Below are 27460 nucleotides of genomic sequence, written 5' to 3' on the forward strand. Positions count from 1 at the left end.
CATGCCTATCTAGGGTGCTAGAGCTTTATGTAGCTGAACAAAGAAAATAAAATCTTGGCCCAACTTCTCTGAGTACAGTGTGGTTGTTAGGGCAAACAGTATGTCTGTGCACCTTCGACATAGCATTGTCCTTGCCTCTACGATCAAACGCTTGCTCAAACATTTCTGACAGGGTAGTGTTCGAGTACTTTACACTGGCATGCTGATGACTGTAGAAGACCTCTACAGTGAGCTGATATTTTACAAGACGTTTTTTAAAAAATTCCCGCCTTCATGCCTCCTGCACATGGCACCATCTAGTGCATATGACGTCAGCAGCGGTGTGCTATCATTGGTTCGCCAGCGCCACAGCAAAGGAGGCAGGGTGCTCACCCGGCCCTGCAGGGGACCGTGGTGTGTCTCCCTCTGTTGTGTGTAGCTGTGATCCTGTGGCTAGGGAGCAAGCAACAACAAAAAAAAAAAAAAAAATGTGAGCCTGGCTGGCTGATGATGCTTTTGTAGGCGGAGTGCAGGGCCAATCTGTAATCTGTTTTTACATGTAGGACTGGTATATAAGTTTAAAGATATAATGTGGAGGCTTTTATTAAACCAATATACGCTAGACAAAATTTTTGTAGAGGAGGATAGTGGTTCGGTATCCGTCATCGGCTCTTCTTAGGTGCTGCTTTTAATGCCTCTTTGTTCGATCGGTATCAATTGGTATCAGTTAGCAGATCATGTCATTCCCTCAGGCACATTATTCGTGCCGTTTTTGCCTTTTTTATTTTTGCAGATGCATTGCAATAACCTATTGAGCTGTGAGGATTTCCTTTTACACCTGCAGTTTTGATATGGGTAGTGTTTGAAGGTGTGCGCTGTGAATCATGCTCTGCAATGGGAAGGAACGACGTGGGATGTTGCAGTGGACGGTTTTGCAACAATGCAGTGGCGTAACTTGTGCAGAGGATGTTTAGTTTACAAACACCAGAAGAATTTCTCATTGTGTAGTGGGGTCAACGTCACTGGTAATGATCAGTATGCAGTATCACAGTAAAGGAATTCTCTGAGCCCATATTCGTGCATTCTGATGAATCCACTTTTTCCACGAGATGTGGCACACTCTAGGGAATGTATGAAAACTGGTTTAAAACACAGGCGTAGTTACAGAAACATGAAAAATTTATGCGTCTCATTAGTGTGCAACAAAGGACTAATGCTTACGGTGCAGAAAATACACAAGTTCTCGTAGTGTTTGCAAGTGTGTAGCGTTTGTGGTTTTTTGGAGTATACCGGAAACAAGTAGAGTGCTTGGTCAATCAAAATATAGCCACTTTAGCCAAATGACTCACAAATTATGGCCTCTAATATAGAAAATGTTGATTGTTGAAATGGTTCTTAAGCTCATGCTTACTTCTGCTTTTTACATGTGAACACCTTTGTGTTTTGTACCCACATGCTATGTCTTGTGTTGTGGGTTTAATAGGGTACTAAGGTATAATACCCGGGGCTAAGCCTGGCTTGGTGCTTCTTATCCCCGTTTTGTTATACTAGTACTATTTTTATTGAAAACATTGCTACCTCGCTGCTCATTACTTGAGGCTACCCTGATCAAAGCAGAGTTGTGCAGCATTTCACACGAGTTATGAAAGTCTCGGGTTCTGTGTTGAGCTGTTGCTTTTTTTGACGTAGAGATAGGCACGTTTCCCAATTTATCCCTGCCCCCTAAAGCTGTGGTGAATCGTGTGGCCACCAGCTCACCTGCCTCTACCACCATTCCTGTTGCAGGAGCGATTGAACAAGAGTGAGCGCCAGCGATTCCGAGAGGAGGCGGAGATGCTCAAGGGCCTTCAACACCCGAACATTGTGCGCTTCTTCGACTACTGGGAGGTGAACACGGCCAAGCGCAAGTTCCTGGTGCTCATCACAGAGCTCATGACGTCCGGCACCCTAAAGACGTACCTGCGGCGCTTCAAGAAGATCAACATGAAGGTGCTCAAGTCGTGGTGCCGCCAAATTCTCAAGGGTCTGCACTTCCTGCACTCGCGGCCGCCACCCATCATCCACCGGGACCTCAAGTGCGACAACATCTTCATCACGGGCACGACGGGCTCCGTCAAGATCGGCGATCTCGGGCTGGCCACTCTCAAGAACCGTTCGTTTGCCAAGAGCGTCATTGGTGAGGGGCCACGGTCCATTGTCTCCTACCGTTCCGTCCGTATGAGGTTGTTGGTGAAATTTTGGTGTGATGCCTTGAGTAGAAAGCGTGTCTGGGGAAGACTGGTAAGGCTGTGGCGTTCTGTGGATCATCATAGGAGAGTTTGGGTTTTTATTTAAATTGAACAGGCTTCCTTTAAATTTTCCTTTGGTAGGTATTTTCATGGGTTACTTCGAAGCAGTCATGTTGCCTTTAATGTAAAATTTGTGGCTTCACAAACCAGCCATAGCTCTTGTTTGCAGACACTTCTTTTGAAGCAGGTGAAACCATCTTTGGCACCTAAGAGTATTCTCTGCTAGCACTTACGTTCGTTCCGTTGCGTCGTCAAGAATGCGTTTATTCACTGGTTCAAAAATACTTTTTCCTCGGTGTTTACTGGGGTTCAACCTTGTGAAGCCTGATTGAATGTATTGCTGCTTTGCAATGGTGAATAATTGGTTAAATGAGGCAACACGTGCAACTAAAATGTGTATCTAGCTTAGTGTTGTGTACATGAGTCATAACAAGGGCCTCTCTGGGTGCACAGGTGGTAAGGGAGGCTGGAGCGTGATGGGTGCACCTCACAAGTGTGACATGGTCCTCATGCTGCCTCAAGCTGGCGCACATTGTAGTCATGGAAACCGCTTGCCGCACGCAGCGAGGCTGTCTTTTGAGGCTGTTGACAGCACCAGAGCTGCAGCTTGAATAAACCGGCTCTTCGAATTAGGCGAGTTTGAGTACTGGGCATAAAACTTCGAGAAGGTTCTGGGTTTGGCAGTGATGAGAGCATTGGCTGATTTAAGCGAGAATTAAAGATTGTCACTGTTCTTTTATGTCATGCAGTAGACACCTAGGAATGAGAAGGCAAAATTTTTATTTCTTCCGATCGGTGGAATGGTTCTCTTGCCAGGCTGTGGTATCTCTGCAAGGCAACTTAGTGCACAGTTGCGAAGTGCCTTTGGCCATGTTTGCATTGCTACAGTTGAGTAGTTGGCTGGCTAAGTGGGCTCACGATATAGCAGTTGTAGCCAGCTGTAGTCTGGAACTATTTGAGGGAGGTCAAATTGAGCTTAACCGACTTGGATTTGAGTGGCCTTACGTAGCTTATCTCTTAAATATTGAATTAATGGCATGTACGAGCTTAGGAAGCCAGTTGGTTCTTTTATCCGGCGCTGTCACTTTTAATCGAGGGTTAATAATCATCACACCAGGAAAATTTTCTGGTCATGTCGGCTGTACAACCATCCTTGAGCACTATGGGTGAAGACTATGCAGCTTTGACTATTAGGACTAAAGCAGAGCAAATGTGAAGTTTTACAGGTACCACATGCATTTGTCTTTTCGATTACTGTCTTCATGGGCATGCCGTTGATGATAATGATGAAAATGTTTCATTGAAAGGAAAAAGGGAGGGGAATTTACGGGAAGATTGGTTGGATCATTAGTCCGGAATGCCGTTGTCTAAGGCCGCCCCCCCCCTTGCACTTTCCACGAGGTCTCACTGGTCCTTGGGGTCCGAGCTGTACAGGGCTGTCTCCCACCCTTTCCACATTGGCTCTGTTATAGTGACTAAGGTATTGTTAGCCTAACAGGCCTGTACATATGGTACAAATCTGCTTTCAGTTGCAACATTCACATAGCTCTGAGAGGTTTCTGACCAAAGAGCATGAAGCTTTACTGAGTTGTGAAAAGACGTGATTTGTAATTGGCTTAAATTACACTGTTCTGCCTTTTCTTACCCTTTGGCAGGGCACAGGAACATTTGTCTTGGATTAGCCCAAGTTCTGTAATATGTCTGCATAGATTAACACGGCAGTGAGGAGTCTGAGACTTCATGAAGAGACGTGAAATGCCGCTCAGTCACTCTTCCTTCGTGGGTGTTTTAATTCTGTCCTGCTGCTGTCTCTGCCCAGGCACTCCGGAGTTCATGGCCCCCGAGATGTACGAGGAGCACTACGATGAATCTGTGGATGTGTACGCCTTCGGCATGTGCATGCTCGAGATGGCCACATCGGAGTACCCTTACTCAGAGTGCAGTGGCCCTGCCCAGATTTACAAAAAGGTCACCACGGTACGTGCCCATTCCTCATGTTGGAGGGGTCTGTGTGCAGGCTGGTGTGCCCTTATCGTTGAGATTGTTCTCTTGTTTACTCGAATTCGTTCAGTTTGTGACAAAGTAACGTTAGAAGGCCACAAAAATTCACATTACATATTCATATTTGCAGTGCTTACCTTGTTGGGGGAAAAGATGGGGCCCCTTGTTATTTTGCACCATTTGCATCTCTCTCAACAGTGGTGTCTCTCTCAGCTGTACTGTGGCTCACTGGGGTTTATTGGTATTTGACAAGCTTTTTCGCACTTGCTAACTGGCATAAGTAGCTATACTCGGGGACACTTTTTCTTACTACGGAGCCGAAACTCATCATCTTCCTATGCAGCTGAATATAGCGCCTAGTTACATGAGCAGTTTCTGCAAAAACAAATTGAAATCATAGTGCTAGTTATTTATGGTATATATTTTTATCGCGGAACCGATTTTCCGAAATGAAGCTGTTATGCCTAAAACACTTTTTTGGGTTCCACCGGGTTTTCTCGTTTGATGTCTGTCACGGGTTTTCGAGACGCCCCAACTTTGCAGACAAAATGGCGACAGCCGCCTGTTCGGGTAGTTGTGGTTGTTTTGGTTCGTCCATTCCGCAAGGGTTGGATCTGCAACGTCTATGCAGACTGAAAGCCGCGTGGTCGAACCGCATGGCAGAGTGACATTTTTAAAAAAATGCCCCGCCTCCTTACCTTCACGCCATTGCCAAGAAAAAGTGTCCCCGAGTATAATTTCGTGATCAAAATGCTGTCGCAAAAGAAGTCGCCCATTATAATATTGGACGCCGTTGTTATTTTTTAAATGGGCCAAGGGGTAACAGGCTGTGCTGCTAGCCTTCCTTCTGGAGCAGTTTTGCATCTGGCTTGTCTACCTCTGAAACAAGTGGCGTGAAACTTTTCAGCTTTATCTGGCTGAGCTGTTTGTCTATAACTAATTGTACTTGTAGTATAATATAGTAGCAAATAAATACTCGACGCAGTAATCTATATGGAAAAATCTTGCAGCTTCCAGGAGCTGTTTTAGTTATAACCAACTTCAGGGATGGTTATCATGCAAAACAAGGGGAGCTTTCGCATCTGTGACCCATCTTGTTCTTTTCGCTGCTTTGTACTGAGGTGCATTGCCTGGCCAATTGCCGTTATCGGCCAGGAGATTTGTTCTAATGAGTTGTGTCTGGGAAGTTTTATCCTACGGCGTGCCACCGGTCACTTTTTGTCACTGGCTCTGTTCTGGCATCATGTCGTGCCTCCGGTTCCCGGGTGCGGCCTTGCAGAGGGAGGTGTCTTTTGTTTCTCCTCCTTCTCCAGGGCGTGCGGCCCCAGTGCTTCGACAAGGTGGAGAGCACCGAGCTGAAGGACATCATTGGCCAGTGCATACGACTCAAAAAGGAGGAAAGGTGAACACTGTCCCTGTCCTTGTGCCGTGCAGTGCGGTCAGCTTGGTTGGCCATATTCCTGAATGCTGCTGCTGTTGCCACTGGCCGTACTTGCCAGCCCAATCTTATAGCGTCCTCCTGCTCCCTCCTCCCTTTTTCTCCACGCTTGAGTTACTGCTGCTGCCGCTAAGCTAACAATGTCATGCCTTCTTTCAAAAGGTGTGTCAGCTTAAGAGTGGCAGGACAAAGGGAGAAAATGATGGAAGCCCCCCTGAAAACTTTCCGAGAGGGAGTGCGTCAGCGTCACAGCCATGGTCTGAAGAATGTTGCGCTTTGTTCGTAGAACTTGTTTTGTTGGGAGGTGTGGGGGGTGCATGCATAAATAGTTCTAAGCTGCTAGAACAACTGTGCTATCAAGAAATCAAATGAGTGAATCATGTAATTTAATTTTTGGGCTCTTTTAGGCCCGGTGTTCTTGAGGCACTAATTCATTTCAGAGCCACAGATCGCTGCATCTTTCAGCTCGTTGTGAACTGTGCGAGAAGAACCATGCAGGAATTATTATGCAGAGATAAACCCGTGCAATATTGCACGCTGCTGGAGTTTCTTTTAGAAGATCAGCTTTTTTTTCCTCTCAGTTTTGAGAACATTTGTGCCAAAGCCAAACAGGACAGTGGGAATCTAAGAGTTTTCTTAGGCTTTGTCAGTGGCAATGAACGTCGCGATAATAGGTCCCGGGGGCAAGGGCTAGGTAAGAGGACTGAAGAACACTTTTCATTGCAATGTATGAAAAGAAACATGTGGCAGAACCTAGACGTGCACTGAACTCAAACTAACCGCAACTCATGCCATTCATATTGACGCAAGAGAAATGAGACAAAAAGAACTCTGAGCCATTAGTCATTCTCAGATGCTATGTGAGCCATTGAACAACCTTTGCGAGCATAGAGTCTATCTTGGAGGTATAAGTCTCTAGGGAAATCGCAAAATAGTGCGTTATAATAATTTAAAAGTTGAATCAGTAAAAGTGGGGTTACATGCCGCCTAGATAATAGAGCGTTGATGCGCATGCTCTGGTTGTGGACCTCCTGCAGCTGCTGACAGGCTGCATGTTGGGTATCCCTACTCAGCGTAATAGACCACTTCGCATTGAGGCCTCAGTGCGCTGTTCTTTGCAACTTCTAGTCATTTTTCTAACACAGTATTCCGCTATTGAAATTAAAGTGCAATGGTTTATGCTACATCTTTAACACTGAGTATGGCAAAGCGGGCACAGAAGAGCCGTCAGCTCGATTGGCTTCACCGCATGGCAAGGAGTGCATCCAGGGCCGCTTTTTTGCATTACTGTAGTGTCACATACAGAATCAGTTGACATAAAGCTTACTCCGAACCACATCCTATGTTACTGGTCTCGTGCGGTTACAGTGTCTCCACGTGGCTAGCTCGGGCAACATGTGTCCGAGGATGCACAGCTGGTTGAACTGTAAGTGAAGAAAGACAAACATTGGGGACGATTAAGCTCTGCCTTAAGTGTATGACACAGCAGCGTTAATGGCGCCCTTCTGCAACTCCCTTTGGGCATTCTCGTTTGCTTACAATAACCTTGCTATTTCGACTAGTCTCTGTAATTCCCTAATTTATGCCTCTGTTATCTCACGCATACTTGTTAACATACAGTCGTAAGCTACCGTATTATGTGAAATACCACACAACATTGGTATATGAAGTCCAGCTTTAACCAAACCATGTGAATGTGCCTGCATAGCCTAAGCATAGCATGTGTAAATGGTTCAAGAGGGTTCGATTCCCATCTCTAAACCAACATCTCAGTGTTCGGCCGTGTTACTAGGTTGTGGTGTTACTAAGTGATGGCAGCAGCATTACCGGTTTACGGTGGAGAATGAGGCCTCCAACGCTAATGCATTAATATCATTACAGGGATGTTGTTAGGTGAAGCATGACCTGCAGCAGTGTGGCACGCCTTGTAAGCACGAAACAGTAGCGCCATAAGTTATGCACGGAATTTTCAAGGGGATGTCTCGATGGTTCAATGTGAAGAATAACTTGATGTGCTCAAGTTCGATACAGTAAACTCTCATTAATTTGGCATTCGAGGGACTAGACAAAATGTTTCAAATACTGAAAATTTGAATTATCGGATGGGCATGAAATAACAGCAATACACCTGTACAATGGTTGCCTGCACTTCAGACGAAACACAAATGAGTATGATGGTTTTTCCCAGTTATGTTGAGTTATGTTTGCTTTGCACAAACTGTCAGGATTGTTGGACAAGTGCTCCAGGCCCATAAGGGTCTCTGCTACCCTTTTTATAGTGCGACGCAGTAGCAGTGGGTCCACCGCAGAATGGCATTGTAGTGTTTTAAAGATGCTTAGTGGTTTCAGCTTATTGGAAGCAGTATGCGGATGCACGCAAGGAGCGCATGCATGGGCGTTATTAGAACAGCGTGATGCCATCCCAGGATAAAAGCAAAATAATAGTGACGCGCCATGCAACATCCGAAGCACTGCTGCGGCTGGCCGACACACATGACGTGAAGTTAAAGAAAGTGAAACAGAAATTATGCGACTCTGTTATATTTAAGAATTGGGAAAGTTCTGATCATCGTTGTGCCTGCTATAGTGCGCAAGTAGAGTGCGTGGGCGCCACTGTCTCGTGCAACTGAGGGCCAGGGAGGTTTATTTCTGTGATCGCTGGCTGCGCGGCCCATGCCTCAATACATTCCTGATATTAACTGGAGCGAGGCCGTCGATATCCAAATTAACCAGTGTCCAATGCCATAGATTGATGTGGGTGCCGCACGGGACTGCACTCCTAGTTTGAATTATCTTAATTAACAATACCTTACTGCACGTCAGGTATGACTGTAGATCACTAGACGACTAAAAAGCTGGGTTGGAGCCTGCTGTGGATAGGTAGAGAAACATGGAAAGGAGGGGGGAGGCAGCAGATCTGTCATACTGCCAAGGTTTTCTCATTTGCGCCGTTGGCTGTACGCGTTTGCTTTCACAGCTTCTCAAGCACTGTTCCAGGCCGCGCCAACCTTTACTGCAGTAGCGGTTAGAGAGCTGCGTCTCAAGCAAAGCGGCATCGGAACTCGGTGGGGAAAAGTGAGAGGAAAGTTGCAGTTAGCGTTTAGGCAGCTCAGGTATAGCTTAATGCTTGTTTTACAATGAGGGAGGATTTGCACTTGACTTGCCCGTTAACGCTCCTGGATTTCCACAATTCTTCAAAGAATTGCAGGTTTAGGCATTTCTCGTGGAATTGTGTGGCAGGAGCCGCTTGCTGTTTTCGGACACTGTTGTGGTCGTTACAGTAACAGTAGGAAGAACAGTGTGATGGGAAAAGGAATGTTTTAGCTTATCTGCACAATAGTAATGCCGAGGAGAGTGCGTGTGCTGGAAAATAATTATCGCGACATTAGTGCGATCTCAAACTGTTCAGGCCAGCCATACAGATGCCAAGAAACGGAAGCTGAGCGGCAACGCTTTGGATTCACAGGTCACAGTTGAAGCCAACCCTCCCATGAACCGGCGGCTGCTCTCACTACCGTGCTGCTGCTCTTTAGCTAATTTCGAGCTGCCCGAATCTGCACCTGTTTACCTTAAAAGTTGTCTTCTCTTAGCGCTTTACTTTCAATCCTAGTGGTAGAGATCACCTTAGCTACCTTGACAATAATTAATAGCATAATAATAATTGGTTCACAGGAAGGGAAAGGCACAGTATCTGTCACACTCCTTACACTCCTTCTCTGGACACCTGAACTGCACCTTATAGGAATGGAGGAAGGCGGGAGGGAAAGTGGAAAGGGAGAAAGGGGAGCCGTAGTGGAGAGCTACGGAATAATTTCGACCACCTGGGGACCTTTAACGTGCGCTGACATCGCATAGCACACAGACGCCTCTCCGTTTTGCTTCCATCGAAACGCAGCCGCCGGCGGTCGGGATCGAACCTGGGTACTCTGGCGCAGTAGTCGGCGGGGCTTGGGAGAAAAAAAAAGAATTAACGGTATATCCATGCTTTTGAGCTAAGCATTCATATTGAGAAGTGCGTTAGAATGCATTATTTGATGCCTCGTGTGGCATTTTGTTGTTGATTTTTCTTCTTAATGTGTGGAATCTAAAATTTTTCACTGCGGAAAGTTGGGAGTCTTATTTATTGTGCTGCAGCTTTGTCAGCATAGGCGACACAGGATGCTTTGCAGCTGATGTGCAGGACATGCAACCGTTAAGCCCTTTTGGGCAGACAAAGCATAGGCATCTGCACGAACCTCATCACTGTGCTGAGAAGGGGGTTTTCGAGGCTCCAGTTTACAAATGCACTTTGATTTTCATGTGTGTTTTTATGGCTACTTGTTTTTTTTTTTTTTTTTAAACTTATACTCACTTGGATAAGGTGATGTCTGTATCTCTGTTCTTGTAAATTCTGTACATTTAATTGTGTTTGTGCTTTTGTGCAGGCCGACGGTGAAGGAGCTGCTGCAGCTGGACTTCTTCCAGGAGGACATGGGCCTCAAGGTCGAGTTTGTGAACCGGGAGGAAAGCCTCTCAGGCGGTGCAGAAAAAGTGGAGTTGCGGCTTCGCGTGCTCGACCCCAAGAAGCGTAAAGACAAGCACCGCGAGAACGAAGCGATCCAGTTTGAGTTCCACGTGGAGAACGACAACCCCGATGAGATTGCCAAGGCCATGGCTCTGACAGGCATCATCATGGACGAGGATGCCCGCATCGTGGCCATGCTGATTCGCAACCAGATCGCAGCTCTGGTGCGCGACAGGCAACACCTGCAGCTGCAGGCATCGGCTGCGGTACGTGTGCCCACCTTCCTCTCTCTCTCTCTCTGTTTGTTGTGTTACCCTTGTTCACATAAACTGTTCACATAAACTTGGCAAGGTCAGATTGAGCTTACTTGTTGGGTGGAGGGCTGGCTATTGGGCCCAGAGGTGTGTGACGGCACTTTATTGAAGTTGAACTGAATTCAAATTATCTAGCTTCAGTACCGAATCGATTATGAATAGCTTAGCTAGAAACCGATTCGTATGCAAATAGTATATTTAGAGAACCAAACCAAATACGAATTCAGTATTTCATATTCATACAAAACAGACACTCATGTGGGGCAGGAATGGGTTGGTAGCAGCACTTTGAAAGATGGAATTAATGCTGTAGGAGCTGTTCGTATGTTCTGTAAAAAGGTTTTTTTCTTGATAATGTGCAGTAGACACAAGCAGTGTTTTCTTAATTTTACATTACTAGTCTGTTCCGTGCTGCCAAGCTTGTATGACTATGGGACAAAACTAGCCTTGGCTATGGGCCCAACAGTTTTTGTTGTATAGTTTATATGTTGAATAAAGCAAAATTCTGAAATTTCTAAAGCAGGCAAAAACACAACAGCCATGTCTATTACGAAGGCATACTGCACAAAGTTAGGATATTGACTCTGTGACCGTCATTTCATGTGCCTCGAAGAATTACTTTTTCTAGTGTTGGTGATGGGAATTGAGTGCCACGTCGTTGACGGTGAAAGGTGTACAAGGTTTTTAACCTATGGCCAGGAAGATCAGTCACAAAGTCGGGATTTGCTGAACCCTGCCGCATCAGTGAGATTTTACTGTACGCAGAGAGTGCTGTGCTGGAATCGTAACTTATTTGAAATCATCAGTTCACCTAATTGGTCCTTGGCTGATAGGTGTTAATTTCGACATACATTTTGGTGCGATAGCACTGTGTGAAATTGATGTAGTTGAAGCACTATGAAGAAGGAAGTAACCTGTTTACCAGGTCTGCTGATGACCACTGAACAGAAGTTTTATGTTGGTGTGAACGTCTTTGTGAGTTGGCATTGAATGAAAGCAAAGCGGCTATGACTTGCTTCTGGTCTTCGATCGTGTGCATCTAAGTGGATTCTGTCTCTTTGTACAGGCTTTGTCAAAGTTAAGAGCCCAGAAAGTTTGTTTCTGATGCCCACTGTGCGGCTCGTAAAGCGTTCCCAGCATTTGTAGATCTCCTGAAGTTGAGAATATTTTTTGTCCTACTCTCTGCAAGGGAAATGACTTCCAATGATGTCTAAGGTCGAGGCTTAGGAGCGGATCTTCTGAGCTCTAACCTGTTGACAAAGACTGTACCTCTCACCTGACAGGTGCATGCGAGCTAAGTGTCATGCCAGGGCCCGCATTTCGAGTTTGCGTCATTATCGAATTGTCGCTGTCTCATGTGACCTCGAGTCAACTGATTGGTGGAAACGCCAGAACATGATGTTGCTACCTCTTCCGGTTCCGTAGTGGCAACACCCGGTTCGGCGTTTCGACCAATGAGATGATTTGAGGTCACGTGAGATAGTGACACTTCGATAACGACGCTAACTCGGAATACGGGCCCAGGTGCCTCAGGAACTCTTAGTAGCCTGGTCTTGCTCATATACTTGGCTCCTTCTATTTTCCAGCCAGTTTTATCCTCTCTTCCCCCCCCCCCCCCCCCCCTTTCTTTTTTGTTTGTTTTTTTCTAATTTTGTAAAAAGAAATTTTGTTTCCTACCTTAATTTGCATTGTTATCATTGGCTGTGTTACCTTGCTGAGGCATGTTGAGTCAACCTGCAAAAAAAGTGATCCAGTCTGCCCTTAAAGCAGTAGTTCTTTCATTACTGTGGACTTTGGTGACTGCAGAGATTCTAGCTGTGCGACTACTCGAATAACCGAATACAAATCAAACAAGTTTTCAAATTGATCATTTCGCAAATCGAATACCTAGTATCTGGATGACCAGATACTTGTTATATTTTGCGACAGGCTTAGCGCCGGCGCAGGGAAGATGAGATACGACAAAATCTCGTAAATTCGAGCCACATTAATTGTTGTCACTAAGCTTTTATCCCAAATGCATAGGCATTCATATTCCAAGTATTCATTATATAAAATTACTATGAAGCAAATGCTTCTTGGCAGTTTTTTAAGAACAGGAACTGCTTTGAACAATGATGCCCACACATCTCAGGCAAAGGAATTGCTTTGAAAAATGACGCCCACACACCTCAGGCATGCACTCTGTAGCGGACAGAACGACAGTCGAAAATCCCCTATAGTTGAAATATAGCCCAGAAGCTAGCGAGTGCACATATCGGTCCGTTGCGTTGTTTCAGAGATTGCTTTGCATATCAGCGGTATTTTAGTTTTATTTTGGGATGGCGTCATGTTTTACCACGAATGCATTTTCCCTCTCTTACAACCACTTGTTTCCTCACACTTAAAGTATGCTGACCCGTCATGTTTTGGGAATGCTCCACCGCACCTGCATCACTGTGCTGCTCTGCCGCATCACGTCGTGCTGTGAAAAGGGCCATAGAGGCATTGATGAAATCCATTTGAAGGCCTCTTGAAGGGGCTGTGTATGTTTGGCTCTGCTGAACGAAGTTTGATATTTGAACTATCCGATATTTGATTCAATATTCAGGCTTGCTTTTGATTCGAGAGTCACTATTCGGTTATTCGCACACTCCTAACTTTAGGTGAATGCTTCGAGAACAGGCTAACTTTCTAGATTAGGGGACCAAACTTAGTGATTTGGGAGCTTGTACCTGACGGCATCGAGTATATTGTTTTCCTCTCTACACTGCAGCAGACAGCACAGCAAGCACAGGCGTCGCAGGCGACGGCAGCAGCAGTAGCAGCCTCGGTGCAACAGCAGCAACAGCAACAGCAACAACAACAACAGCAGCAGCAGCAGCAGCAGCAACAGCAGCAGCAGCAACAGCAGCAGCAGCAGCAGCAGCAGCAACAGCAACAGCAGCAGCAGCAGCAGCAGCAGCAGCAGCAGCAGCAGCAGCAACAGCAACAGCAGCAGCAGCCGCAGCAACAGCCGCAGCCGCAGCAGCAGCCGCAGCAACAACAACAACAACAACAACAACAACAACAACAGCAGCAGCAGCAGCAGCAGCAGCAGCAGCAGCATCAACAACAACTACAGCAGCAGCTGCAGCAGCTGCAGCAGCAGCTGGCCGACAGTTATGCTGAGGCGTTACCAATGGCCCAGGGTGACGCTGGCGAGCAGCAGCCTGCCGTGGTGCCGACCATGCCTGTCTACAACATTGTGGAGGGTAGCCTGTCAGGTGAGTCACCAACACAGCATTCTCACTTGAACTCTTCCAGATACTGTGTAGGTACAGTGCAGTTCACTTATAATGATATTGAGAAAACCTGAAAATTTTATCGTTATATCTGGAGCTTCGAAAAAAAAATTAAGGAAAAAAAAGCATGCCCATGTATTTTCCCATGCATGTAGGCTTGCTTACTTACAATGAGTAAATCAGGTTGAACAGCGGTAATCATCGTTAAGAGCACAATTAAATTATACATCAGTAACCATGAAATAACTTAAGTATACTTAAAGAAGTCTGAAATTCGCGCACGCCTGAGCAGCAGCTGAAGCTTGACAATCGCCGTGAGCATCGCTTCCAGTAGCGTGTACGTTGGCGGCAGTCCTTTTTGCATGCACGAAACCGATTAACGACTGAGTGAACTGAAGGACATCCTCAGCCTTGATGATCATTGAAATCGTAGAGTGCGAATGTCCGTATTTTTTCACGAGGCTTCCAACCTTGAAACCCTGCCAAAAATTCTGAAGAATCTGCCGTTTCATCTCGTAAGCTATCGCGCCATCCGTCAATGTGGTCGCCGCCATTTTCCACGGACACAGAATCGGCAATGGCGATGACGATACGGCCGCAAAAGCACCTTTTGCGCGGCTGCGATTGCGATGCTGATAGTGCTCATTTCCTTCTGTTTTCGCCGCATATGTTGAGTTTTCATGTCATTGTCTTCCTAATATTTTATATTTTATTGAATATTCAATCAAATTTTCATGGTAAACACCTACAAGGTAGCAATAAAGCTATCGTTGTATCCGATGTACCGCCGATAATCAATCTTTATATCTGGCTTATTTTTACATAGGGGAAATGGGAAAAATGATAAATCTCAGCAATTTTATTGTTATAAGCGAACGAGTGGACTGCACTGTATGCAGTTGTGCATGTACGGTTGATCCCGGATATATCGAGTTATTGCTTACACAGTCAACGACCGATTTTTTTCTGATTTTTTTCTAGGGACCATGAAAATCTCTGAATATTCAGGCAGTCCAAAAAAAAAATCGCATAAACTTCTGATCGCTACTATGGTGGAGGAAGGAGTCACTAGACCAATCTGATGCTTGACGGTTTTGCCGCACGGTGTTTACATTGACAACAGGCGGCAACCGGCGTTCGATGGCTGTACTGCCGTCAGCACCTCGCAGGCAAACATGCTGGCTTAGATGAAGTCCACATGCAAAAGTGAACCTGCCATTGCTAGTGCGAGCGCCATTGCGAGGAGTTTTGAGGGTGCTTCACCGCATAATCTTGTCTGCCATGCAGTGAAGCATCCTCGAAACGCGGCGTGGCTGTATGTGCAGCTACTGCGTCGCACAGCTTACTGGGTGCCGTATTTCTAGCTTAAAATGTGCATTATGCTGTAATCACCTTTTCTATGAGTTATGAATGGCCAAAACAAATCTCCTGGAAACGCTCCTATGTTTTGCCAAATCCTTTTTCTAGTCTGGCCACATAGCTCCGAGGCTACCTACCGCATGATGCCAATTCACATCATGATCAGTTAAGTCTAAAAAGCGTAGTTGGCCAAGCGCAGTAATTGAAATTGCCAGGTCTACTTTCGTTTTGCTGTTTATGAGACTGTAGGGCTGCCCCTGCCTGGGGCAGCTCAAGCGTGGCGCTAAGGTCGGGTTCTGTCTAAAGTTTGTGACTTCAGTTCTGCCTATAATGTTTCTGCCAAGCGCAGCTGTACCAGATCGTGGTTACCTATTTTGTCGAAGAATTGGGCTTGATCGAGAGCAAACTTGCACTGAGCACCCTAGAGGGCCATTCAACTGGGCACAATATCGCCTGATTGCTGTTAAATACTCTCAGTTCCTTGGACATACCGTTGTATAATTGCATAGCTTGGGCTCTGACAACGGCAGCGTGAGGCTGGGAAAGGAAAAATGGTGTAGCGGCAGCGTTGACGGAGGTTCATAAAAACATCATTATAATTGGCTATCCATGCCATTTAATCAACATTGCAGTAGAAAAAGCCTTAAAACACTTTAGCTATGTGGGAGGCAGTAGCTGGCAACTGACATGGCCGAGCACTAACTGGACACAGGGCTTCCTGACATTACGTTTGGCAGGCATTGCCAACTCGGAGCTCTCCTTTTATATGGGAGGGTGATATCCGAATCAGCCTGCCAATACCCTTGCATTCACATTATCCTTAAGACACGCAGGCATGTTCATACGGCTCGGTTAAAGTGGGGCTTTATACGTAGGCTGGTAGCTTACGCTTTCGCGTCATACCGATCCAAGCATCCGTGTGATGCCTTTCATTTGGCGCTTCCTCGATCGCCGCACCACACAGCCTACAGAAGCAGATGCAGTAAAACCAGGAATCAGTGAATTTTCGAACAAAAACTTTCGCCTTATCGCACTTTAGGGGTCCAAAGGGGCGCACATATTTTTCAAGAAATGCACAATGTTGAGTATCGAAAACTTCTGAAGCACGCGCCAAACCAATGGCTGTCGCTTGAGAAATGTCTAAAAAGGTTAACAGACCAATGAGGACATCTGTTGGGTTTTTTTTCCTTCACGAGGTGAAAAAAGAAGCCACAAGTGTGCAATTTCTGTCACACTACCAAATTCCAAGGACTCCGGTGGCGGCAGCGCACAGTGCACAACTGGAGCACATGTCATGCAATCTGAAGAGAAAGAAGGCAACAGACACTACACCAGTGGCAGTGAAAAAGGCTAAGGCCACTGATGTGGCAGACCAGACTAGGCCACCATGCATAACACGTGAAGAGAGGCTGTTTGAGTTCTTGAGCTCCGATTTCAACGAAGCGTGCTGCCTTTTTTTGAATGACACCATTCCTGCCTTTGAGGCATTGAACTGCCGGCTGCAGTCGCAAGCTTCTCAAATACACGCGCTGAAATCTTTGCTTTTTGGGCTTTTTGAAGACTTCCTTTCAAGGTTCGTGTGGTCATGCCTCCTAAAGGAACACAAGGACCTACTTACAGTTGATTAGCAGGGCTGAGGTGGACAGAAGAGAAGGATGATGGAGACATTGCAGTTAGACTGGAAGCCAAGCACATTGTTCAGAAACTCGAACCAAGTGAGCAAGAACAGTTTTATGAAGCTGTTCGGAAACATGTGGTCACTGTCTGTGATTATATTCGCCTCAATTTCCCTTTGGCTGACAATGCTGTAAATAAGTTTAGAGTTGCAGATCTGAAATCCATTGGCACTATGTCGTTTCAGAATGTCCTTTCTCGAAATGAAATTTGTCAAACTTCAAGCGTTTGACATTCCTCATGTTACAAGTGGAATGTCAAGCAGTGGAGTGCCATGTCCCTGCTGAAAAGGGCAGATGGGCAAAAGAAATTTAACTGTATCTCAGCAGTGATGCTCGGAATCCTCTGTATACCACGCAGCAATGCTGAATGTGAGAGACAGTTTAGCATTGTAAAAAAAGTTTGCACCTAGTTGCAATCATCCATGTCTGACACAACCCTCGGTTTTGGCAAAATGTTGCAGGGACAAGCATTGTTACGCTTAGCAGCACATAAAGGAATTTTTTTAATAAGAAAATTAATGCAGGTATACATGATTAGGTGTCGTCGTCAGTTCCTTATATGCAAAGAAGGACAAGAGACCAGATGGTTTCATTGCATACACAATGCTCAGCCACACAGGGCACTGCTTTGCAGCGTGGCCATTCGTCGTCAATTGAGTGTTTTAGGGGCTGCTTTTAGCCGGCTACCTTCCGGAGTGGATAATGATTGAGGTCCGATTACTTTTGCGACCCCATTCGAGCTCAATTACCCTCGATTCAGCCTTTCTGGTGTCCCAATTTGCCAGCAGCTGCAGCTTGTCACCTTCCTGCAGTGTTCTGTTTGCCTTAGCTCCACTAATCTCGCTCGTTGGGTTGTGGTCAACAGGGGCTGTTGACTGTGTAGCACTCAGCAGAAGCGATAGAAAGGTGCTCCCCTTGACTGAGTGGAGTGCACTCTATTGTGTCTGGGTTGCGGGGGTACGGCTATCTGTTTGCTGATTGTGTGATCTTGTATTGCGGCAGGCGTCTCCATTGAGCTTCAACAGGCACTTGCCTGTTTCTCTTTCGAATGGGACAGCTCCGGTCGGAGGTGGCCTGTTTTTCTGTCTGGCGTGCTTTGCTTGTTCATTGGTGTCATTTCGCTGCACTTTGTTTAAAAGTTTGATTAAAATTGCGGCTAGCGAATTTTGGTTCGCAGGCTGATGGCAGTCCACTGTTAGACGCCTTTAGATGTGTCAGCTTTTTGCCGTAAAATGTTGCAAAGACATGGGTCTTCACCAAATAGCGTGCGTGCCAATGGCAAAGGGAACCTTCTTGAATGCATTTTTAGCTTGTTCAAGTTCTCTGAGCAGAATAGGTATGTTTGCCCTGTCAGTTACAGCTAACAGTGGCATTTTACTGGAATGCGGAGGAGATACTGCCTTTTTTTACTAACCCAATTTGTTAGTTCTTTGCTCTTCTGTGTTCAGAGAGCTGCTAAGGTGACACAAGAGGGTCAGAATTACTGTGATGTAGTTAAGTGAAGTCGCCTGTCAGCACTTTTGGAAGGGAATTTGTTTTAATCAATATGCAGGTGTTTCTCTTACTGTGAGCATTAAAAAAGGCAGTTAGCCGCTTTTGGTTCCTGGGTTCAAATTTTTTTCGGTTGGCGTTTGGAGAGTCTGTTTCTTAATCGGCATAGCTTGATGACTGTTCCCTATCAACGTTCAATTTTAACTGCCTCTAATTGGCTGTACGTTCATGTTGGCAAGAAAATTAATGGACTGCAAAAGTGGATCTGCCGTAAAAATTCTGAGCAAGCGCTCCCACATGTTATGTGTGGCACCCCCCCCCCCCCTTTAAACTTACTGCTAATTTCACATTCCCCCTCTACACAGCTGCCCTGCTAAATCTCCTCCTCCTCCCCCCCCCCCCCCCCCCCCCCCCCCCCCCCCTTTCCCAAAGGCTGACGGCCAGCATTGGATGACCACCATGAGCGAGACATCTGTTGTGTGCGACCCAAAGAGCAGATGGCCGCTGTCTGAGTGGGAGCTGGTTCTGAAATGAAAGAGGACGGTCACTAACATATTTAAATAGCGCGTCGAGAGGAAACGTCGGAAGCGGCCTGCCAACGACTCGGTGCACCCTTCTATGTCCGATTTGCCCGATCAGGGATAAAGAATATTTTAAAAGGCAGTCTACTGCCGGAGACTGGTATAAAAGTATCGGCACGTTCTTGTAAATCTTACCATTTGGTAGCAGTATCGTGGCACTACAAGAGAACGCTCAGCTCAACACATTAGATGAACTGGTACAGCAACACCGTGATGCTCGTAGCCTTAAGGCGACCCTTTTGCACTCACCGCGAGCACTCCGGGCTTATGCTACATCGCACACCATATTGCCGCCGCCATCGCCAGTTCTATCCGTCACAACTTTACTACCTACAGCAAAAATTGTCATCCGCACCGACACCCTACAAGCAATACGTCTGCTCCGACGTGTCAGTCGCAGCCCAGAAATCTGCCAGAATATACATCGTCTGGCGGCTCGTATCTCGCAAACCATTCGAATTGAGTGGGTCCTACATGACCTACTCAGTTCGCAAACCTCTGCAGATTCTGCTACCCGCCAGGTGGCTCTACCTTCATCAATGACACACTTCCTCACTATGGATGATGCCACTCTGCTTCTCACAAGAAAGGAGCACTTCCAGCGCTGCACATGTGCTCTTGTTCCATCGTGTGCGGTAACCCTCCCCAGCGGTCCTAACCCGCGCAGAGAAGGTTGCGCTATGGACGATCCAGGTCGGGGTTGCCCTCACACCTGCTGTGACACGAACATGGCCTCAATATCGATATTTATATCAACGTCCATGATGTCCTGTCTGCAAGTCACGAAATCATGAGGCAGATATTCACCACTAATTGTGGGTTTGCCCGGCACTGAAGCTGACGAGAATTCGACACCTGACGGCAGTGGGCCTTTCGCTGAACAACTCATCTTTGTACATTTCTTGGACGCAAGGGCCTTATCATCGCTCTCTCTTGAACTTTACTAGAACAGCCAACCTATTTCCTTTCATTTAATACCCCTTTAAAATTTTTTACATATTCCATTATGCCCTGAGGCAAAAACGTTAATAACAAAACAAAAAAAAAAAACAGGAAGTTGCATTTTAAATTGATCAGGAAAGTCAGGTTTTAGCAGATGGGGGCACCATACTGTATCTTTTCATTGCTGCTAGTATATCATCTGCTTGGAGCACCTGAAATGAATATACTATGTTTTATGACTATGCCACAGCATAGACAGGTATTGGAGTTCATATCAAGTTGAGGTGGCCTTCTTTTTCTCTTTCAATGAATTACAGGTACTTTTATTTACCCTTGCTTGATTCACTTTTGAATTTATTCAAAACAGAAAATCACACAACTAAAGAGGCCACCATACTTGTAGTGGCACTGCCATCAGCAACACTGCTACACGCAGAAACAATTAGCATGTGCAGTAAACGCCGCCGGGTTTACGTAGTTTGTTCATTCATTTCATTCTCTTTAATGCTATCTTAGTACTCTCAATTATAGCTTTAACAAAGCTGGCGTCTTAGTTAATGCCACATTCTGCACATGACTTACGCAATATGGCAGCCATCATGTTCATAGAGCTGCATAGAGTACTAAATCTAGGTCATGTCCATGACATCAGTTTTTGCAGACGCAATCTACCACAGAAAATGAGACAACTGTATTGAAAAATTAAGTTTTAAATGGTTCCGCTGTGTTTCTCAGCTCCACAGCTGGGTGTTTGTTAATTTGGGGATGGAGCTTTCGAAAGAAGCAATAAAAACAAAAAAATCCAGTAGACAGTCTTCTTAAAGTCATGTGCAATGCGCTCAATTTTTTTTTCTTGCTGGAGTTTCTTTGTTGTTTTGTTTAGGGGGGCAGAGGATTGTTAGGGAGTTGCAGTCAGTGTTGCTAGTGCCGAGGTAGGCCACTTATTACCACACAGAGACAAAGGTTCATCTCTTTCCCCCTCCTTCATAGCCTTGGCTGGAGAGCAGCAGAAAAGTGTCTGGAGTATAGTCAGATACATTGCCCCATTAATCAAGTAGCTCAATAAATAGCCATTAAAAGAATATGCTGCTTAACCTGAAGTGAACTCTATAAATTTTTTTTACATCGTAGATGGCCCTCATAACTAGCATTAAAGGATGAAAGTGAACAAACATTCTGCTTTCTTCACTCAAAATGTAGCATGTAGACTATCAATTTGGTGTGATGGTGGTGGTGCTGTTGTCAGCTCCTCTCCTTGAATAAATGAGCATTTTGCCTTTCAACATACTATTGAATTTGGAGTTGAAACTTTGTTTTGAGCTCTCTTACATGGTTTCCCTCGAGACCATTGCAAAGCAGATAAGGTTGAAAATGGCAAGAACGAAATTGTCAGTTGCTGCTATGAATATAAACAGCGGCTCTTCTGTGAGTTTGTGAACATATTTGTGGCCAACTGTTAATGGTTTCAGTATCGAACATTATCTAAACTTCCATGTCTTCATTCATTTCAGATTGAATGATACATGCACATATATTGTCTTTGTCATTCCTCATGTAAAAGGCTACATACAGCTAAGCGTTCACCACATGGGGCGTTTTCTGCTTGCTTCCATATCTGTAGTAGCATTCATGGAAAATAAATTGTAGCGGTTAGTTCAAAAGATAGGAAAGCAGATCGGCTCAGTGCTGTTCAAGCTGGTTCATTTTTCAATATTTTAACTCTGCATAAGGCTCACAGCTGTCCTCCTCGGTTGTGGGACGATGGAGGAGTAATCGAACCTTTTGTTTCCTATTTCCTCGTCTTTGGACTTTGAAATGAGTTTCTTTCGCGAACATAAAAATTTGCCTCGGGCTTTTTTGGTGGGCGCCAAGGAGCTTTTTATCGTGTCTCGTACGAGCTGTCTGTCGACAAAGACATTGGAGAGGGGCTGTCCGTGGCACAAGATAAGGAGGTGATTGCATGGTTCTTTTGATGCTGCCTTACACACAGAGCGATTTTCTTTTTTATGCCCCGCGCACGCGTGTAGGACCTTATCGTCTTGCGGCTGGAAGTGTGTTTTGACGCGTGTCGTTTCTCGTGGCTGCCATGGCAGCTCGGGTCTGGGCTCTGAACCCCCGATGCGCCGGACAGCGCCCGTGTCCCCTTTGTGCTTTCTGGCACTGTGAGTCTCCCACATTTTTTTATTATTATTATTATTATTTATCTTATCTTATCTTATTATTGTCCCCTTGCTTTGGTATCAATTCGGATATATCGGTGCTCCTCGTGCTGTTTTTGTTGATTGACATCGAGGGTTTTTGCTTTTATTTTGAGCCTTCCTCTCTGGTTAGCTTTGGAGTGTCTGGGTGTTATACCTAGTAGTAGTAGTAGTAGTAGTAGTAGTAGTAGTAGTAGTAGTAGTAGTAGTAGTAGTAGTAAGTTAGTAGCATATGCCTGGTGGCCTTTCTATCAAAAATATAACAAACAATCTTAAATATGTGCATCTGAAGGAACTGGATCCCATTATTCCATATTTTGTAGAAAAAAAAAGGAAAAGAAACCTCATTGCTGTCGCGGTTAGGTTAAAATCCTGGCAAAAAGTTTGTGCAGTCAGCAAATGCGACAGTGAAAACAGAATAAAATGGCATGAATAACCTTACTGTTGATATTGGTTATAGTGTGCTAAATTAATTTTTTTCTTGCATGCAGTGTTAAACAGTATCAAATCATTGAGCCCTTACCTGCTCACTTGAATGTCTTACAGCTTTATTGTTCTTGTGGTAGGCAAGAGGAACTCGATCTTTTCATCCATGGAAAGTGCTGTTTTCAGATGCCTTGAAAGCACCTTCTGAGTATATTGGTAAAGAAAGAAAAGCGAGACATTAGGTGGGCAGCTGGGGAGGCTGACAGTTGCCGATGGTGTGCCGACTGTGGCGACGTCCGAAAGCAAACCCGAGGTTGTAAGGAACGCCCTGGCAGGCTTCATTTGTGGACGTTTGAGAAAAGCTGGTTTCACTAAACTATGAAAAATTGCCTTTTGTATTTGGCAGCATATTGTGATGCAAGCATAAAATTAATTTAGCTTCAAGACTGCCTGATGAGATATATACGGGGAAGCTCCTGGAAAGTGCAAGTATGAAACACTAGTCTGGTCTCATGTGGTTGGTGTTGTTGAGCAAAAAAAAAATATATAGATAAAAAGGCATTGTGGCCGCTGTGCATGATTTCTTATGAATGATTCCATTTCTTCCTTTTCTTTCTTTGTTTTCTGCTCTATTAATATTCTTTTTGTTCCTTTCTCATTCTTTTTACAAGTCTGCGCTGGATTGCATGAATTGCAGAGGGCGCTTTATGGCTTGTTGGTGGCAGCATGGTTATTCATGCTGAGTTTATCTCAGTGTAGGAAGTGTCGGTCTGCCTCATTCTCCTTTTACTGCCCATAAAAGATGGCTGCTACAGAAATTGGGGCTCACGAAGGTCATCAATGCAGGCGCAACCTAGTGTAGTGAATCCCCCTTCCCTCACTTTTTCGTTATCTTGATTCATTGTGTGCGTTGAGCTCGGAAAAGTTAAGCTCAGAAATAGTTGGAGGAGTGTGATGCGAATTTGATCAGGGTCGTAATAGACTGTCTAGTTCTCTCCAGGCATGATGCATGTTCCGCTCTCTTTTCGTTGCCCACAGGAGATTTGATTCCGTGCATATGCTGTATCTCACTCTCACTGTTGTCATCGGAGCTAGTGACAGTTTAGAGTTAGAAATGTGGTTCTGATAGCTTTGTGTTCGGACATTCCCACTTGCTTTCATTCTGCAATAGCCTTTTCTCCAGATCAAAAACATTCTGTAAAGCATCACTTTCCAACCGTCCAGAACGGTTTCATGCATTGACTCTTTGTGAACTGATTACTGCACAGCAGTGCCAGAATGCCATGTTCTAAATGCACACTGTGATTGTAATCACCAGTGATGCGATTGTACAATACGGCCTCGGCGGCCGCTTTTCGATGGAGGCGAAAAGCAATGCGCCCGTGTGCTGTGCGATGTCAGTGCACGTTAAAGAACCCCAGGTGGTCGAAATTTCCGGAGTCCTCCACTACGGCGTCTCTCATAGCCTGAGTCGCTTTGGGACGTTAAACCCCACAAACCAAACCAAACCAAACTTTTGCAGAAAAACAAAATGGTGAGGTTAGGATACTGCTGGTCTGTCACTGTGGCTTAAAGGCTGTGATATATATATATTTTTTTTCGTTCATTACCAATAAAAAATGCAAAGCATTAGGTATTACATAAACAGGTACCACAGTGGAAAACCGTTTGAGGCGGAATCTAAAAAAATTACCATGCATTGAGATTTCACACCAGTACTAATCAGTACTAATTGGAGCCCTCACTTGTGGCACGCATAGTCGCAGTGAGCTATGCTTTGATATGTAAAATCTCGTTACTACCATTATCATTAGTCTTTGCAGAGCAGCTTGATGGATTTGTTTTGGCCCGGCTTCCAAACATGGCTCTCTGGCACTTGTCCGCATCCTGCACGTCACGCGTGGGGAGCCTGTGGCCTTCTCTTTTACAACGGTGTGTCTGGTACATGTTTGCTGACACGTGAAAGGTGTTGCCGCACTTTTATTGCCAATTGTTGGCTGAAAAGTCCCTCATCCTAGTGTGCACGGATGCCCCTTGTGCAGCCGAAGGCTCGCCAGAGGACACGCTGCACGCGCCTCGTGATGCCACCCACACGGTAGTCCACCTAAAGAATGCCTTCATGCCTGTGGTGTCATCGTCAGCGACGCAGCCGGCCTGTCGGCAGCTACCCTTACAGGTGTGTGCTTCCGAGTCACCTGGGCTTGCGTTTTGCATTTTCTGGCCGTCTCTAGATCTGCTTGCTGCACGAGCTGCGGTAGAAATTAGTTTTAATTTGTAAATGTGTCCTGTGGAGCATTTTACATCAGCAGCTGTGTTGGGACTTCTCTCGAATTGATGGCACTGGCATAATCTACGATGACTAAAAACTCTAGTTTTGACCCGTTACCAAAAAGACAGGGGTTTCCAGATTTTCCACATCATTCACGGGGGAAAGTGTTGGCTTAGAAGTAAGCACATGTGGCTGTCTTCTGGACTAAATTTCGGGATAATTCTGAAATTAGCTTGGTTCTGTTACATTTCCTGCCCTTCTTCGTTGTCTGAAGGGATGCCACTCATGCCCCGCCAAGCGTTCAAAATGCAAAAACAGAATTAGATTGTTATATTAAAACAGTCCAGGGAAGCCTGTGAAGGGTGGTACAGTGAAATTTATTTAGTTCAACTTTGAAGGAAGGGGGGAAGAACTGGTGATTTGTTCAGCACAGGTTGATGCTGGCAGGGCCACAAAATTTCTGGAATGGCATCAGAATTCAATGTGGCAACAACAAAATTTGCCTGCCAGAAAAAAGAAAAATCAAGATTGAGCACTGTGCACGTGGACATAAAATTTTATTCATCTCTGATTGGGCTGATTGGGCTTAGAAGTGTGTTCTGAGCGTTGTTGCTGCACCACTGTCGTCGATGAAAACTGATCGGCGTGCCATTTAAGTATGTAAATGATTGTCTTATTTCATTCTGGCACCAGCTCCATCATAGAAAGCAGTCTTTGGCTTGCGCATATTAGATGTCTCGCTCCTGGTAGTCTTCTGACGCCAGCAACCAACCTTTGACATCTGCGCATCTGGGCGAGTCAGCGCTGTACACATGCAGTTTTTGTTTGTGGTGCTCTTGAGAGTCTAGATTGGATTGATTTCTTGAACTGTATGGGGTTGGCAGTAGTGATGAAGAACTATTGGTAAATTGACTATCGATAGTATCGATAGATTTTTTTTAAACTGTCGATGGATAGTGCATTCGATAGTACTATCGACAGTACTATCGATTGCACGCTATTGATGCAGTTTTTATGCAGTTATGCAGTTTTTAGCCAGCGATATTGCCAAAACATTTGCTATAACCTACTATCAGCAGTACTCATTTCGTGTAATTTATGATCTAGTTTAGGCAAATGAAATAAATAATTTAATTCCGCAATGAAAGTGCCGCATTATGTCCATCAATAAGTTCATACTCAAAAGTAACCTGTTAAACTCAACCAACAAATTCGGTGCTTGATGATTTTATTCTTAAATCACAAAATGCAAATATAAATTTGAAGCAGCCCAGTTCTGTACACTTGTTACGGCTTCCTCTCCGCTATGAATAAATAGTTCAACAGTTGTCGTTTGTCAGCCAAGCATTCTGGTGAAGGAACAAAAGCGTGTCAACTTTTTCGCCCTTCAGTCTGTTCCTCCTTTCTGAAAATATCTGTCCAGCCGCTGAGAATACGCGTTCTGCTGGTACCGATGTTGCTGGAACGCACAAGCACTTCCTAGCCACTTCAGAGAGCGGCGTTGTGGAGCATTGCCAAGACATCCAGAATTCTAAAGGGTTTACTATATACGATAGAAACAAAAAACAAAGAAAGCAGTTTGTTGCGAGCTGTAACAAAGTTGCCAGTCTCAATTGCGCAAGTAATCAAGCTCGTGGAAGACGACCGCAGTGTGACTTTTAACGTGCGTGTTCTTCTCATGTCGTTTCTTACAGATAGACAAAGTATAACCAGAAAGAGAGGTCTCTTCCGCACCACCGCTGTATCGATCGCAGCACCGCTGTAGCACTGGTGCTCAAAGAAGAATTAATAAGAAAAAAATAGCCTTTCACGCACCACTACTGATTATCAAAATTTTCCTATCAACATATGTTTTTTCTTACTTCACCCAAGTCGAAGTAACATGCGTTAGGGTGCCGCCAGCCTCATCCAGCGAAACAATTACTCTAACTGCATTCTGAATATTGATTACTTACTTTTGAGGAACCTCGTAATTTTGAACCACCCCAGAACAATAGAGGCTAAAATGTCGACTGAAGCCGCGTTCAGACTACGTGCATTCGTCGTAAGTATCGTATTTATCGCAGTGCGCATAGCGGCCGGAACTCCCGTTTACGTAGCTTGCGACCGCGCATGTTCACACTGGGCCGTTCGGTAAGATGCGTTCTTTACGACCGGCCAATCACCGCTCTCAACATGGCGCCGGTTAGCGAGCGGCTGATAGCGGAGGTCTGGGCTCTTCAAACTCAAAATGAGATGTGAAAGAAACGACTGGACACACAAATAAAATACGAAAAAGAACGATAGGTATATTAACAATTAACCACTCGATTACAAATACACTTCGTTTCGCACACGCACGTTCGCACACAGTTTTCAAACGTCCGCTCAGCGTGCTGGCGCACCACTCACTCCGCACATTTCTTCACGCGCCTGCTCTCATTGTCGACGTACCGCGCACTCCTGCTCGGTGTCCCGTGATCGCACCCTCTCGCACCAAAACAGGCGTATGGTCTGTCTGCATCCCTGCTTGCGATTTTACCAGTGCCCCGGAGCGATCTTGGAGACGGGCTGGGGCAGTGACTCAAAGGCCGTACTACTGACACCAAACAATGAGTCGGGGCGCGCGGCAGACACGGAAACGTCCGCGAAACCTCGTCCTCCCTCAGAAAATGCTGTTTTCTTTTTCTCTTTTACGGTGAGCTTCTTTCAAACTTCGACGAGTCCGCTCCAGCTCCGTTCTGCGGCCCGA

At 45.4% G+C, this 27460-nt stretch overlaps 1 protein-coding gene across 14 annotated transcripts in view; it reads left to right on the top strand.

Moving 5' to 3' along the window:
• Positions 1-27460, top strand: part of LOC146179021 (uncharacterized) — a 136758-nt gene that overhangs the window by 56581 nt on the left and 52717 nt on the right. For 12 of the 14 annotated variants that reach the window (XM_084578717.1, XM_084578726.1, XM_084578731.1 and 9 more), the window contains exons 3-8: positions 1765-2155; positions 4087-4244; positions 5582-5670; positions 10131-10476; positions 13280-13769; positions 24503-24636. In XM_084578717.1, coding sequence (XP_084434843.1) covers positions 1765-2155; positions 4087-4244; positions 5582-5670; positions 10131-10476; positions 13280-13769; positions 24503-24636 — 1608 coding nt within the window. The remainder of the gene's footprint in view (positions 1-1764; positions 2156-4086; positions 4245-5581; positions 5671-10130; positions 10477-13279; positions 13770-24502; positions 24637-27460) is intronic. The other 2 variants (XM_084578720.1, XM_084578727.1) reach the window with 2 other exon arrangements.

Source organism: Amblyomma maculatum, chromosome 9 (assembly GCF_055883805.1).
Source record: "Amblyomma maculatum isolate TAMU_Amacu chromosome 9, ASM5588380v1, whole genome shotgun sequence".
NCBI lineage: Eukaryota > Metazoa > Arthropoda > Arachnida > Ixodida > Ixodidae > Amblyomma > Amblyomma maculatum.